The sequence below is a fragment of the Sinocyclocheilus anshuiensis genome, unplaced genomic scaffold (assembly GCF_001515605.1).
Source record: "Sinocyclocheilus anshuiensis isolate Anshui unplaced genomic scaffold, SAMN03320099.WGS_v1.1 scaffold210, whole genome shotgun sequence".
In the NCBI taxonomy this organism is placed as follows: domain Eukaryota; kingdom Metazoa; phylum Chordata; class Actinopteri; order Cypriniformes; family Cyprinidae; genus Sinocyclocheilus; species Sinocyclocheilus anshuiensis.
Genome location: NW_015547666.1, coordinates 315,927 through 331,516, shown reverse-complemented (window position 1 = coordinate 331,516; position 15,590 = coordinate 315,927). Strand labels below are relative to the sequence as shown.

Below are 15,590 nucleotides of genomic sequence, written 5' to 3'. Positions count from 1 at the left end.
TATATATATATATATATATATATATATAAATAAATAAATAAATAATTCACAATTTCAAATGGACAAATAAATAGGCATATCTAAAAAAAAATATATTATTTTATTTTTTTCATTTAAAAAAGCATTTGACATTTATTTTTGCAAAATGATTCAACTTTATAAATGCATTGTGACTATATAATATGTGGTATGCAAGGTTCTCTCTGAACCACAACATTTTTTCATAATCATTGTTGTGAGAAGCGTATGTGTTATTATGGCCCTTGGCCTGGCAGCCAAGCCTCGTTTTATTATTATTATATTTATTTAAATTATATTTGTTATAATTAACAACATTTTAGGGGGGGGGGGGAGTCTATTTCATAGAGGCGTCAGTATTGGTATCAGTGATACTCGCCTTCAGTCATAAAAAAAAAGATGCCACTAAACAAATATTAAAAAATATACTGTTTTATGTTGTTTGTACATTCATTTGAAGATTGCATTTAAAATTATTGCAATATAAAAGTATATTTAAAAACTTTAATTAACAACATTTTAAACATGGAATAAATAAACAGTTTTGAATTAAATTTTTTGAGTGGCACCAAACACCTACAGTGTGCATACATGGAATAAGATAATAAATAATAAATAAAATAAAATGCAAATAATTCTATAGTCACAGTACTGTGCACTGTGTACACAGTACATCATTAAACTATACATTCAGTCTGCATTGACTTCAAAATATCAGAGCTACTCGTTGTTGTTGTTACTCATTATTAACAAGGTGAGTAAATAGTGACTGAATTTAGATTTTTGGGGTGAACTGTTCCTTTAAGGATCAGAGTCTGAGTTGACTGAGATAGGTGATGAGCTGCATCATGATACCAGCGAACGCTGATTGGATTGGTTTTGTCAGCACAAGACAAATGGATATGAACAGAAGCAGTGCTGTAAACTAACTACTATCTGCTGCTAATTTTTTAAATTTTTTTGATTTGAACCATTTTTAACTCTAAATATAGCTCACTCCAGACTAACTATTTAATGGCAAACACGTTGGAGATTAAGGGACAAGCTGTCAGTTCATTAAGTGTTAAGCTGTTTACAAGCTGTTAACTGAAGCCGCTCTTCCATTGACATCCATTCAAAAACACAATTCAGCATTTGCACACCATTCCATTGAAAACACCCGAACCCTTGACTGAATTGCAACGTAATTTTATAACTCTTTTTACATTTAAGTGTTTTCAGAATTGATTCTGGTCCTGAAAAACACTTTAATGGTCATGTAGGTCATGGATGTCTGTAGACTTCACTGGGTTCAATGACATTTTCATTGTCCAAGACAACTGCATTCATCAGGTGTGGTTGAAAGAGCAAAGCAAACTGAAAAAACACAGAACGACAGGGCTAACATTAGTAACAGTTTATCAGCTAATAAAAACTGGACTGATGTCAGTCAGTGTCATTAACAGAGATCTTAAGCAGATGTGCATTTAATGACAGATGTTCTTCTAATGCGTTTCATGGCTCAAAACCAAAGCATCGTAGAAATGGTTTGTTATGAAACTACAGTAGTCAGGCTTAGGATATAACCTGCGCTGTGTTGTCTTCACAAGTGGGTTAGAGATAAGGGAGTGTCTCCATCTCAAGGGTTTTAACGTCCTTTGGGAGGGAACGTCTCCAGTTCTAATGGCTTCCCTGCACGTGTCTTGTTCACACTTAAGTCTCACACACACTTCTTGGCTCGGTTTGTCTGTGAGAGGCTGTTAATGGACTTTGACTGACAGGTTGGAAGCCACGGGAGTGAGACTGGCTGTTGTGATAGGGCCTGCACTTGCTGTCAGGGAGCTTTCAGTTTCAGACACGAGTCAAATTAACAACAGTTTAGAGAGAATATTTAAAGCTGCCTGCCAAAGTGTACAGTAAAATCATATGCTTTAGCACTTTATATACTGTTAAAATAACAATAAAATAAAACAAGTTATAAAACAGTTAAACCACTAAAAAAAAAAACTAGATGGGAAGCTAGATGTCCAAAATGATCACAAAAAATAAATGAGTAAATATATGTATATAAAATATGTCCATAAATTGATTAATATAGACTTTTTTCCACACTGTTCCTTGTATAATACTATGCTATGTCCTCAAAATGCTTTTATCATAATGCATGATTTGTAAATTAATGCATTTGATGTTTTCATCACATATGTATGGCTTTATTCAGATGTGGTAAACTTGCTCAGTAGCACACCCGGTACAGCATTGCAGTTGTGATGAGGAGCGCTCGGGTATGAGAAACACTACGATTAAAGACCACAAAGACTTTTAGAAGCAAGCTAAAATGACATGTTTGTTTGTGCAAATGCATTTTAATCGAATGTTTGCTTTAGTTAACACTTTCAGTTAGGCTTAGGGTGGGGTTGAGTGTGAGTGGAACGTTCTTTTTAAAAACAATGGAGCATTAACATTTTAGCGCAGATTCACGTTCATCTGTTTGGAATAAAACTAAATGCACTTTTAGTTCCACTCACTGTATATTTCACTTTGAAAGTGTCGTAAAATGTACAAGAAGCAACATAATATAATTTTGCGATGATATTGCATTTACAATGAGCTTGGATTACACTGCTAGAGTACGCTAGGGTAGAGGATTGGTCCTGGTGACTCATTTGTGCTGTTTTGCACTGGTGCGTGTGGTCACACATGAAGGCAGTAGGTTCATTGGTGATCAGATGTAATGGAGGATTTATGGCGCCGATGATGAGGTGCAGTTAAACACCAGTTCTGCGTCATCACATTTTCAGTATTGTTGTTTACACAGTGAACCTACTGGCGCAGCGTCTCCCACAGCCAAAGCCCTCATCTCATGGGTCCATTACTATCAGGATAATATCAGGTTGCATTTGCGGCTTTGACAGGAGCAACAGCTGCAGTTTAATGGGCATGAAGTCAGTGGAGAGCCGTGACTTGTTCAACTCCCCAACCTCCCTCCCCACTTTTCCATGACATAACCAATCACAGCTGAAATGGCTTAGGAAAACCCCAAAGACATGCATAGATCAAACAAAGGAAACACAATGGCATTATTTATATTTTCTTACCTTATTTGTAGGTTATTAATTCGAGTAACCATTACTTAGCTTGCAATTAAGTTAACTGCATTAAGTGAATTCATGTTGCCAGATAATGTTTCCTTTGTCTATGTCAAAAATGGGGAGGAATATGTTTTCAGTGGATTGTCACATTGTTTTGAGATAAACATAAAAATATATATTTATGGTTTACTCCTTTTTGTAATTTGATTCAGCTGAGTCAGTTTGGCATAAACTGCATTTAGGTGATTTTATGTAAGCAATATCTGGCAATAGTATGTTGTTTTTCTGCTTGGGTGATCATATTACTCACACTGATGATTGCCTACACAACAATGAAATAAATGCTAAACCCTAACTTTAACCTTAGTATAGCATTGTTAGCACATTCTGACTGATTGCATTAGCCTACTGATTATCAAAACTGTATCCATCCATCATTTTTCTTCTGGGAGATTTCTCAGTTGGGTGGGCCATAAACTTTAAACATGGCAGAGGGGAGACCGACAGTGACTGGTATTTTTTTAAATAGTTTTTTCACAACAGTTACATTGCTTTGTCTTGTCATTAAAGTCTTTCATATTAATGTAGACTATATGAATAACAATGATGCATTCTGTATGTCTTATACACAAAAAGTATTTGACTGAAATTCCAGAATCTACAACATGCTGCACATCCAGATAGCGCTTTGAAAGTGTACATTAGAGCAGGTGATGTATGACTGACAACATGATTCACTAGCTGCGTCCCAATTTAGAGGCTGTATCCTTTGAAGGCTGCATTCGAAGACCAACTGTGTCACCATCCCATTTCACAACGCTCCGTCCAAACTTCACGGCCTTCAAAGGATCCAAGCTGGGTCCCAATTCGAAGGTTGCATCCTTTGCAATTGGTATTCAAATGCAACCTTCGAAAGATGCCGCCTCTGAATTGGAATGCAGCGCCAGTCCTCGAATTCACCCTTCGCCAGGAGTTTGACTGACAGGTGATCTGACCAATCATAACGCAGAATTTGCCATTTTGTCCAACAAACAAACCAGACAGGAGAGTAGATTAACGTTGGTGGACTTGAACTTGAAAATGGTGTGTATTGACGTCTTTCCGCGGTTGAAATAAAATACCTTCTGATGTTCATTCATGTTTATTTGCTATAACTAATACATTTAAGAGGAAGAGATGATCGGTTGAACTGAGGCGCAACAGCGATCTGTCACGACACATTAAGAGCCACAAAACTGTATTTATTGTTTGAATTTCTTAAAAAATGACAAAAATTGAAAGCTGAGACTTTGTTTCTTGCCAAAAGTAACCTGCTCTGTCATGTCTGTCGGCATGTTGTCAGTTTCCTTTGCTCTGCTATGTATTTTCACAGCGTGAGAACATGATGTGTGGTGTGAGAGAGCCATGACTTGTTGGACATAGAAACAGTAACTAAGGGGGGGGGTGGATTTTTGCGAAGGGTAAATTGGGACAGTGCGTTCACGCCATATCGTAATTACCGTGATTACGAGATACCAACTCATAAAAAGCGTTCACGTCCTCATAGAACTCGTAATTACAATTTGTGAACTTGGAATTTTCTGAGAGCTACCACCTGACCAGCTCAGATTCATTAGGCGCTATGTTTAGGCATTGATTGTGTGATAGTTCCGAGTCCACGGGTGTGAACAGCTCCAAGTAGAACGTCAGGTGTTGTCATCTCGAAATTACAGTAATTACGACATGGCGTGACTGCAGCAACAGCTACTACCTCTGACAAACGATAGACCGGAAGATATTCGTTTCCAATGTGAGCACCCATATGCGTATGCAGAATTTACAGGTCTGATTTGTGCTTCAGTTACGTCGAAATATTTGGGTTTATGCAGCTAGACCACCTGACCGTATGTTCTATAAACTTGAGGTGACAATACCAATACATTTCCATCAAACATTCAAACACTATTTCTGTAAAATGGGTGGTTATGAATAATTTTATCCAAAATAATTGTTTCTAATTATTAAATGGGCTGATTACACCTGTTTTTTTTCCTCACATCTTTTGATTTGTGTGGATATGTTATTAAAGCAATAAGCCCTAAGAAGCCGTGGTTTACAGTGAATTTATAACAGCTAAGGGGGTTTTAGACAACAACAACGCCCCTTAGCTGTTATAAATTCACTGTAAACCATGGCTTCACAGGGCTTATTCATGGTGAAACTACTGTTTCACAAAATAAAACAGAGCAAATAAAGTGTAAAGATATTAATAAAAACAGTATTCTTCCACCAAACAATGTAGTTCCTCAGAATCAGTTGTGGTTCCAACAAAGTGGTTGCCGAGCAACAGACAAACGTAAACAAAGGTGTATGTTTGTAGAGTAATTTACAACAGCTTCGAACGCGGCTCAGCCAATCAGAATCAAGGACCGGAACTCTCTGTTTTATAAACGTTCATTATTGCATTATTTCATCCAGTTTGAAAGTTCTGTGTGACTTCCACTAGGAGGCAAAATACGACAATCCCCATCCCCCACTTTCTCCCATTCATGAGTGCACCATCTTTGTGTTGGCAGCCGTTCGCATCGAGGTGACTAACAATGAACAATACTTTCACAACATTTAGAAATTTAGTTTACTCTTAATTTACATATACACAAATATGTATTACTAACGTATTATCAACAAAGATGAATTAAATAAACGAACAATAGTATAAACCTGGATTAAAATGCTTTAAAAGTGTTGTTCACAGTTTATGTCATGAACCTGTAATAGTGCATGCATGTTAGAATTAAGTGCTTTTCCCCCTAAAAACAGTAGTGTGGAGCGCTCTAATTAAATATGGAGCCATTCGGTATTTGGTCTCGTGTCAGGTTTGACTACAAAGATGACATTTATTTTGACAATATTGGTGAATAGCAATTACATTTCTGTCTGTTCTGAGTCTGGCAGAGCTCATCGTGCGTTACTGGCTTGATGCTTGTTAAGTGCTGGCAGGTGCTCTATTATACTGCAGGCCACTTGACTTGCCGGTAATGAGGCAGGCGGGCTTATTACTCTGACATGGCTAAGTACCACACACATTCTTCCCCACACACCAGCATCATTTCTGCTCAGAGGCAAACCATTCATCTGTTTGATTAAGTACACACATAAACGTAGCAGCTGGTAGATTGACCTTAACACAATTGTTTGAATTCAAAGGCAGCAGGTTTCTACTGCAACCCTTAAAATGTTGTCATGTTGTCATCTAGTTAATGGATGATTCAAGAAAAACTGACAGCTGTCATTAGCCTTTCAGTGTAATAAGACTATTCAGCATCAAATACATAATATTATTTATTCTCGGGACCTATAATACAATCGTAAAAACTTGTAGGCACACATGATGTCTATACAGGCATTTCATCAAAACAATATTACATTTTATATACGGAACTCCTACTGTATAACAGAAACCCACTGTAAGCTTTGGGACTGAGCATCCCGTAATAGCTACACATGGCCATCAATTCTCATTAGCAACATTTGCACAGATTCGAGTTAAATATGGCATTAACGGTCTCCAGTACTCTAATATAGTTAATAAACAGCTGTTTACATCACTCTAACCAGACAAGTGAGGTTCAATACAGTATAGCACTTGAACTTGATTACAAGACCTGTCATGCTAAAAATATATAATTACAAAATATATATCACTCTCAAAAGCACTTGCTGATATTTCACTAAATATGTGTAAACACATGTACAGTTGATAGCTCATGTTAGTGCACTCGAAAAAGCACTACTGCCAGTTATTAGTCATTTTGTCAGCAGTTAATATTATTGTTTACAATATTCAAAAATGAAACTGATTTTCTTACTTAGTATTTTTGTCTCGTTTTCTATTACAAATATCTCAACATTCTTGAATCAAGATCCATTTACTTGAGAAGCAAAATGACTCAAGACATAAAGTCTTGTTTTTTTAAGTTATCAAAAATGTGCTCAAAAAGAAGTAATAATATTTTAAATAAAAAGGTAAAACAAGATGTTTGTACTAAAAAAACGACAAGAATACTAAGATTTAAAAAAAAAATAATTTGCAGTGCAGTTTTCATTTAAGTTTTACAATGAATTAATGTTTATGTGAATTTAGCTGATCTTTCCTTTCATGCTACAATATCCCTTGATACAAATACTGTACTAGGAAAATAGTCAACTCCCTTTTCAAAAAGCACATTTCTAAACTCCTTAATAGAAGAAAAGCCTAAGAAGAAAACTATAGCCTAAGCTTTAAATCTAAGGCATATGGAAGTAAATAAAACTACAGCAGCCTTACTTAAATCTTTGATAATAAATTGCACAACTAACACAGCAACAACCATTTAGCTTATTTTGGTTGACTACTACCTTCACTACTGGCTGCATGTCTTTACATGTTCCCATTCAGCTGATATATGCGCTCATACCATATACTGCCATATACGATGTATTTGCTATAATGTACATTAATATGCTGTAGCCCAGCCTGTGCTGTAAGGACTGATTTACTGCTTTTTGAAATGTCATATGCAATTGTTAGTCTACATTATTGGTAAAAGAATGGGTATTAGTACTGTCATTGGGTTCATGCACATCAGCCCGTCTTTTTTGTGGTCTACAACAAACAGGTAGGTTACTAAAATCTGGTGCAAACCTGCAGCGGCATCACAATCACACCTGTGACAAGCTAGAGAAGTGATGTAATTAAAACAATTACTTCATAAATTCTTTAGGTATTTCTCCACAGGAAAACGTGTCAAAGAGATAGAATTTCTGAAGGAACTACTTTATAGTATAATCTGTAATATGTAAAAGAGCAGCCAGCATATTCTTCCAAAATGTTACTTTTGTGTTCCACAGAAGAAAGAAAAGTTTACCACGATTTTCGGAGTCTCACTGAATCCTCGTTCCTGTAAAAGTGTACCATGTGTCCAACATTCTTGTCTTCAGGTGTAAACAGTGTTAGCCAGAGCATCGTGAAAGTGAAACCGTTTCGGTTTTCCAAGCACACTTTGGTTTTGGTTTTTCACATGACCACACATTTGCCTTTAAGCTTCTCGGCTCGTTTTTGCTGCTTGCTCTTCTTGCCGTCGATCTGAAGGCTTACAGTCCTGCGTTTCTCCAAATTAAGCAGCTCTTGAAACAGCTCCTTAATGTTGTGATTTGTCTTAGCTGACGTCTCCATGAAGGCACACTTCCACCTCTTGGCCATGGCCTCGCCGTCACTGCTCTCCACTTCACGAGCGTTCATCTCGTCGTTCTTGTTGCCCACTAGCATGATTGGAATGCTCTCAATGTCCCCCTTAATCAGGCAGATCTGCTCGAAGATGGGCTTGAGCTCCTCTAGAGACTGTTTGCTGGTGATGGAGTACACTAAGATGAAGGCGTGGCCTTTGGTGATGGACAGACGCTGCATGGCGGGAAACTGGTGACTGCCTGTGGTGTCTGTGATCTGCAGCGTGCAGATGCTCTTGTCGCAGCTGATCACCTGCCTGTAGGTGTCCTCGATAGTGGGGATGTAGCTCTCGCGAAAGGTTCCCTTCACGAAGCGCAGGACCAAGGAGCTTTTGCCCACTCCACCGGCTCCAAATACAACCACCCGGTAATCATTGCTTTGTTCTGGCATGGTGTCGCTCAAAATGACCTGGATGGGGGCAACTGAAAGGAATGATTATGAAATACAAGTACAAAAGGTGTACCATACCAGTGACAGCTTTGTTTTTTTCTGAGAGTGTACCAAAAGTTGGCAATTTAAAACACAGCATTTGCATCACTCCTAAACAAAAAAATCAGCCAAACATCATATTACATACCTGTAAATGGAGCACTTTCTTATTGCCTTTGACATAACATGAATTCATGCATGAATGTTTCAGTATAGGGACTTTTCTACAAACATTTCTTGGATACAGTACAATATATTAAGCATATAAAACATGTAAGACTTTTACAAATGAATGCAGTTCAAATCAAACTAACCTCAGCTTTTATATGAAATGTTTCACATATAACCAGTCAGTAGAGATACTGGCCAATGAGACCTCTGCCAGCCTGACATGCACGTTTCCCCTGATTAGTACGTTTCCCTTATTCGCTCAATACATGAGCAGCATCTACTCAGTGAGCACATGGATGCGAGCAAAAACGGCTAGTGGAAATATTTGTATTTTATTTTATTTGGCAGTAAACTGATGCAGCGCTGTCGGATGGTGCAGGCAGGATGCGCAGAAAAAAACAGGCAAGATAAAGGACAAGAGAAACCAGCCGCGAACTGTGAGTACCACCTATACCTGTACCACTATATTATGCATAATAAACACGGTGTATTTTAAATAATATATCATGTATAAAAACAAAAGACTGTTCAAATTTAAGTCGCGGGTTTTGAACGGATGCGATTCTAAACTCACCTAGATGTTGATGATTAAAGACGTAATTCTAAATTCCTGCTGTCATGTCGCGATAGACGATGGAAATGATGGGAGATGGGCTGTTTTTTTTTCTGGGGGTTTGCGATTCCTCTAAAGATCCATCTGAGGCGTGACTGATATTTAAAGGGGCAGCGCTGACTGACTCTCTCCCGTTCTCTCCCCGTGACGTCACGAGGGATTTCAGTGTTTCTCTGCTGCTGCTGCTGCTGTAAAACACATGGGTCCATATGAACAGCCCTCATTTATGGTGTGTATTCATTCGGTTTTATAGTGTTTGTAAGGCATACAGACTTCGTTCATACTTTCTTTTGCACATTATTCAGCGTTAGTTGTGCCATCTGTGTCAAGTCACATTAAGGCTATTTATATAGCAGTGTATTCAATACAAATTGTTTCAAAACAGCTTTACACGGATGAACGATAAAATAACTTTAAGTTAAGAAATTTAAGATTAAAATGTACTGAATGTTTAACATTCAAAATATAAACACATAGCAATAGCAATATATGTGACCCTGGAGCATAGCCGCGGGAACGTATTTTGTTCTGGGGGGTCTGAGAAATAAAACGGAGGTGGGGGGTCGGGGGGTCACGTGACAAGAGTGATGCGAGAACACTGACACTATATGATGGCGGATCCAAAGCGCAACTTTTGTTAATAAAACTTTCATTTATTAATTTAATAGCCTATAAGTGAGTGTCTTTGTTGCTGGGTTTTCATTAAAAAAATAACAATGAAGTCATAAGTCGCTGGGGTATATTTGTAGCAATAGCCAACAAAACATTATATGGGTCAAAATTGGTCATTTTTCTTTTATGCCAAAAATCTTTAGGATATTAAGTAAAGATCATGTCCCATGAAGATATTTTGTACATTTTCTACCATAAATATATCAAAACTTAATTTTTGATTAGTAATGTGCATTGCTAAGGACTTCATTTGAACAACTTTAAAGGCGATTTTCTCAATATTTAGATTTTTTTTTTTTTGCACGCTCAGATTACAGATGTTCAAATAGTTGTATCTCAGCCAAATATTGACAAACCATGCATCAGTGGAAAGCTTATTTATTCAGCTTTCAGATGATGTATAAATCTCGATTTCAAAAAATGGACCCTTATGACTGGTTTTGTGGTTTAGGGTCACATATTTGCATACTGAACTGTGATTGGCTTTATCTCTTCTGCATAGTCCTATATTTAAAAATTCACAAGCTCCTTTGCACTGCAAAGTGTCTATGGCTGGTTACAAAACCTGAAAAATGTTGCCTTCTCTGAGGGGGAAAAATACTCAAAATGTTAAACCCATGGGTTAAATGTAATTTTTATAATGTTAAGTTTCATATTGTTTGACTTATGTTTGAAGCAAAATACATTCTAAAACATAAGTAAACTGTAATCAAACCAGCTTGCATTCATACAGACAAGAACAACGCAACACATTTTTTGTAATACTGACCAGAAAAAAAAAAAAACGTATTTATTTTTTACATATATGGTAACATATTTCTGTCAACCCTAAATGTTAAACCCATGGGTTAAATGTAATTTTTATAATGTTAAGTTTCATATTGTTTGACTTATGTTTGAAGCAAAATACATTCTAAAACATAAGTAAACTGTAATCAAACCAGCTTGCATTCATACAGACAAGAACAACGCAACACATTTTTTGTAATACTGACCAGAAAAAACAAACAAACATGTATTTATTTTTTACATATATGGTAACATATTTCTGTCAACCCTTTTTTTGTAATACTGTTACCAAATCAGACCAGAAAATAACATAAAAACACATATTTTAACATGTACTTGTGACCATGAAAACATGTTTTTACGTATATTAGTATATGAAGGAGAGATATAATATACATTTGGAGCTGTGAGTTCACCATGCAGAAACTGCTGCTGAATTCAGAAGCACATACCAGCAACTGTATGTTTTCATATTTTCAACAAAATTAGTAAGATTAGTATGCTAGTATTGGTATGTGTCTCATTTCGAAGGCTGCGCCCTCCAGGGTGCTGCATTTTCATCTACATACATCATTTATAGGCTGTCTCTTATCAGAAAAGCAACCATAATAAAATGGACTGTTATTCCTTTTTAGGCGTAAATTACTATGGAATATAATGGTGGTTACTTTTCTGAAATAATACAGCATCTATGACATGTGTGGCCAACAAATGCAACCTCCAGAGCCTTTGAAATGAAATACAGCTACGTACAGTCTTCAAAATAGGTCTGTAGGTCTAATGGCCGAGGCTTTTCCTCTTTCTTTCAAACATTTGCTCAGTATCTTGCAATGGGATGCCTCAGGCTGGTGATACACAGGGCAACTTTTTGAGCAATGTCGCCGGGCAACTTTAGGAAATATTGCCGTCAACGGGCAACCGGTGAGACACAGAGCCCACGACCGATCTAAAGTATCCAGATAGAAATGTGTTACCCATTCTCAATGGGAAAGTGCCCAAGCAACATTACTCAAATTGCTCAAAATTTTGCCCCATGTATCATCAGCCTTAGAGAGTGAGTGAATTAGAAAGTGCATGAATCTGCAGTTTGAATTTCCATCAGAAATAGTAGACGATCTGGGTACCTTTGGGATACTCACTTGAACATACTATGATTTGGGACACTAATTATAATTTTGAATACAAGATCTGACAGGTAGTATGCGAACTGGGATGCAGCAGCCACACAACTTTTTGGGAATTTACAACTTTACAGGAACATTGTGCTAATGCCTCACCTTAAAATTTGAAAGGACATTGATGGCGTTTCATCAGAGTCTCTGAGTTGCGCGGGGATAGGTTGGTGCTGTTATGAGCACGATGTTCTCGTCATTGACATTGGTTCCACTGGGTTTGGTTGGGATGAGAGATTTTTGGCAGTAAGCGTGTAAACGGTTGATCCCATCATGAGACCTGTCCATGGTACTGAATCCCTTAACCTCCTTTTGAACCGCTGGAGAGCGTGAATATCAAGTTCTTAACCTTAAGGTTGGTTATATTCCTTGCTTTAGTTTCAGCCAAGTGGGTGAGTAACATTCTTTGTCTGTTCACCCAGAATATCTGAGCTTTAACGCAGACTATAAGGGTATACAGTAAGGGTTTTGCTATTGCTTTCCTTTCGAAGGTCAGTGCTTTGTATGGTACTGGAGGTACTGGAGTCAAGTGCCTTTTATATCTGCTGGAGATGTTTGTGTGATGGCAAGCTGGCTTTCTCTACACTTTTTATCAAATTAAAGGAATAGCTCACGCAGAAATGAAATTTTGCTGAAACGCCATCCAAGATGTTAGATGATTTTGTTTCTGCATTGAAATTTGGAGAAATTTGGCATCCAAACAGCTGATAAAAACATCACCATAATCCACAAGTAATCCACACCACTCCAGTCCGTCAATGAGCTGCGTGTTTGTAATAAACAACTCTATCATTAAGGCATTTTAAATTTAAACTGTTACTTCTGGCCAAAAACAAACAAAAAAACTCCATAATGTATAATAACGCTTCCTCCAGTAAAAATCTCCTGTTGTCTCTCACATCAAAATCCACCAACATATTTGTTTAGAGCTGTTTTGGGCTGTTTTCACTTGTAAACAGTGCTTGAGCTGTGCAGATTTCTCTCTTGATTCAAGCCAGGCCCCTTTTTTACTAGAGGAAGCGTTATTATGGATTATGGACTCTTATTTAGCCAAAAGCAAAGGTCTGAGGTTAAAAACATGCAGCTTTTGTCTTCTCAAGACATTAACCGATGGACTGGAGTGGATTACTTGTGGATTATTGTGATGTTTTTATCAGCTGTTTGGACTCTCATTCTGACGGCACCCATTCACTGCAGAGCATCCATTGCTGAGACACTGATGCAATGCTACATTTCTCCAAATTTTATGAAGAAACAAACTCATCCTAATCTCGGATGAGCTGAGGATGAGTCCATTTACAGGACATTTTCATTTTTGGATGAACTATTCCTTTAATATCCTGCTGGATGTCAATAGCTCATGCAGTTCCTGAAGTCGGTTCGCTAGAGAAATGAGAGGTTATCTGTCATTCTGTTCAGGTCTGTTTAAAGGCACCAGAAAGAATGCATTACGAGGGTTGGCCATACGTTTCCTATAGTGAGATGTTTGGAAGAGAATCTCTTCTGTTCTCATGGACCCCAGGTATGATCTGTATGTCAGACCTAAAATGGACTGTGTGCTACACTGTAAAAAAAAATCCGTTAAATTTACGGTAAAATACCGGCAGCTGTGGTTGCCAGAACTTTACCGTGAAAAATACGGTAGCAACATTTTAGATTTTACAGAACTGTTTAAATTTACAGTGAAAAACTGTATTTCAATAATTGATACAATGTTAATATGCAAACCTTTGAGTTAACTCATTTTATTTGCAGAAACCGACTGCACTTAATTTGGCCAATCGGCATTTGTTTATAAACTAATATTTATAATGTTTAAGTACTGCAAGTATACTGGTATTAAGAACTATATTGTTTAAATCCATGAAGAAAAACCTACTGATTTATGCAAAGTCATTAGAAGCATCAATTCAACTCAAATCTCTTGCAGAGAATAGCAGCACACATTCATGTGTGATTGAAATTATTGAAGAGATTCACACCGCATCAGTAACTACACCGTTACTGCCTTTAAATAAAACAACAAGCAGCATAACATCAGTGTTTTTCTGTCCGTCCTTTACTTAAACACAGGTTCTGCTCTCCAGCACAATGGTGACCCACAAAACACAACAGGAAGTTGACTGTTAGGTTTTACAGTATTTTGCTGTTTTTTTTCTTGATTTTATGGCGAAATACCGGCAGCTGTGGTTGCCGGTTTGATAAAATCATCTTTGATCAGTTTATGAAAATAAATGGCTGCTAACCACAGCGTCTATTGGTATAACAGATGTGGTCTGTGAACGAGTTTCAGTTGTTCTGAAGCATTGTGCTGCCCCCTCCTGAGAGCAGATGAAACTTCACAAACTGACATTACTAATAATAAACTCACTGCATTCTCCATTCAGTATATTAGAATGATTTCTGAAGGATCATGTGACACTGAAGACTGGAGTAATGATGCTGAAAATTCAGCGCTTCATCACAGCAATAAATTACATTTTACAGAAAATAAATGATAATAATATTTCACATTAATAGAGCGTAGCGATAGTTCTGGCAGGCCATGTTAGTCAAGCTCGCATCAGCTGACACTCAGCTGATCCACGTCTACCTATAGGATCACGACACCAATCATAATTCCCTTCATAAGGTCCCTTCAGTCATTATTCAGCAGCTATTGCTTCGCTCAGGAGCTAATCACCCACCTCCATCCCCAGCTCCTCCTCTCGTCCAGTCAGGACTTGGCAGTGAATATATCATTGAGCCAGACCACTGAATCATGTTGTTAAAATAATTACGTAGAACATTAATGGTATCAGCTACATTTATCATTGATGTTGGTTCTGTTCTGTTACCCTAGGGGGTTACCCTATCCATGCTAGGCTGCGTGGATGGGTTAGGGAGTGTTTGCCCAGAACAGAACCATTCCCCCAACCTAAAATGAATGCTAATCGTAAGTTACATTGACGATAGTGGTCCTGACAGAATAACAGTTTTATTAAATAAATGCAGCCTTGGTGAGCATAATGCCCGGTTCAGACTACACGATTTTAGCCCGATTTTGCCACGATTTGCTTGACGTAGGGTGTCGTGGGGATTCGTAAACAACAATGGGCGTCGGGACGCAAGATTCCATCGTTTCAGCACGTGTAGTGTGTCATAGTGGACGACAACTGAGTCTGCGATGCTACACGACAGAAAGACTAGCATGTTTAATTTTTTTTCCCGTCGTCCACGACGAGTTCTGTCACATTGGTGACGTTGACCAATAGCAGCACAGAAGCTCTTTCATACACAGGTTTCAAACATGGTGAAACGAAATAATTATGAGATGGAGGAAAGGTTCGTGGAGCTGTGGCAACAGTACTCCTGCCTGTATGTGTCATCGAGGGACTACCACGACAGAACAAAGAAAGAAAAATGCTGGC

General features: G+C 37.7%; 1 protein-coding gene across 2 annotated transcripts; it reads right to left on the bottom strand.

Annotated features, from left to right (window-relative positions):
- Positions 1-8,036: 8,036 nt before the first annotated feature.
- Positions 8,037-9,630, bottom strand: diras2 (DIRAS family GTPase 2). 2 transcript variants are annotated; one of them, XM_016504923.1, is made up of 2 exons: positions 9,509-9,630; positions 8,037-8,756 (listed from the first exon to the last, which is right to left on the bottom strand). In XM_016504923.1, exon 2 carries the CDS (start codon positions 8,722-8,724, stop codon positions 8,125-8,127), a length of 600 nt encoding a protein of 199 aa, XP_016360409.1. In that variant the 5' UTR covers positions 8,725-8,756; positions 9,509-9,630; the 3' UTR covers positions 8,037-8,124. The 2 variants fall into 2 exon arrangements, with proteins under 2 accessions (XP_016360409.1, XP_016360410.1); XM_016504924.1 differs by having other exon boundaries at positions 8,037-8,742; positions 9,509-9,547.
- Between the last annotated feature and the right edge of the window lie 5,960 nt (positions 9,631-15,590).

Bases quoted from the DNA above. Each gene is read 5' to 3' on its own strand.
- diras2 (XM_016504923.1), bottom strand. From the start codon at position 8,724: ATGCCAGAACAAAGCAATGATTACCGGGTGGTTGTATTTGGAGCCGGT.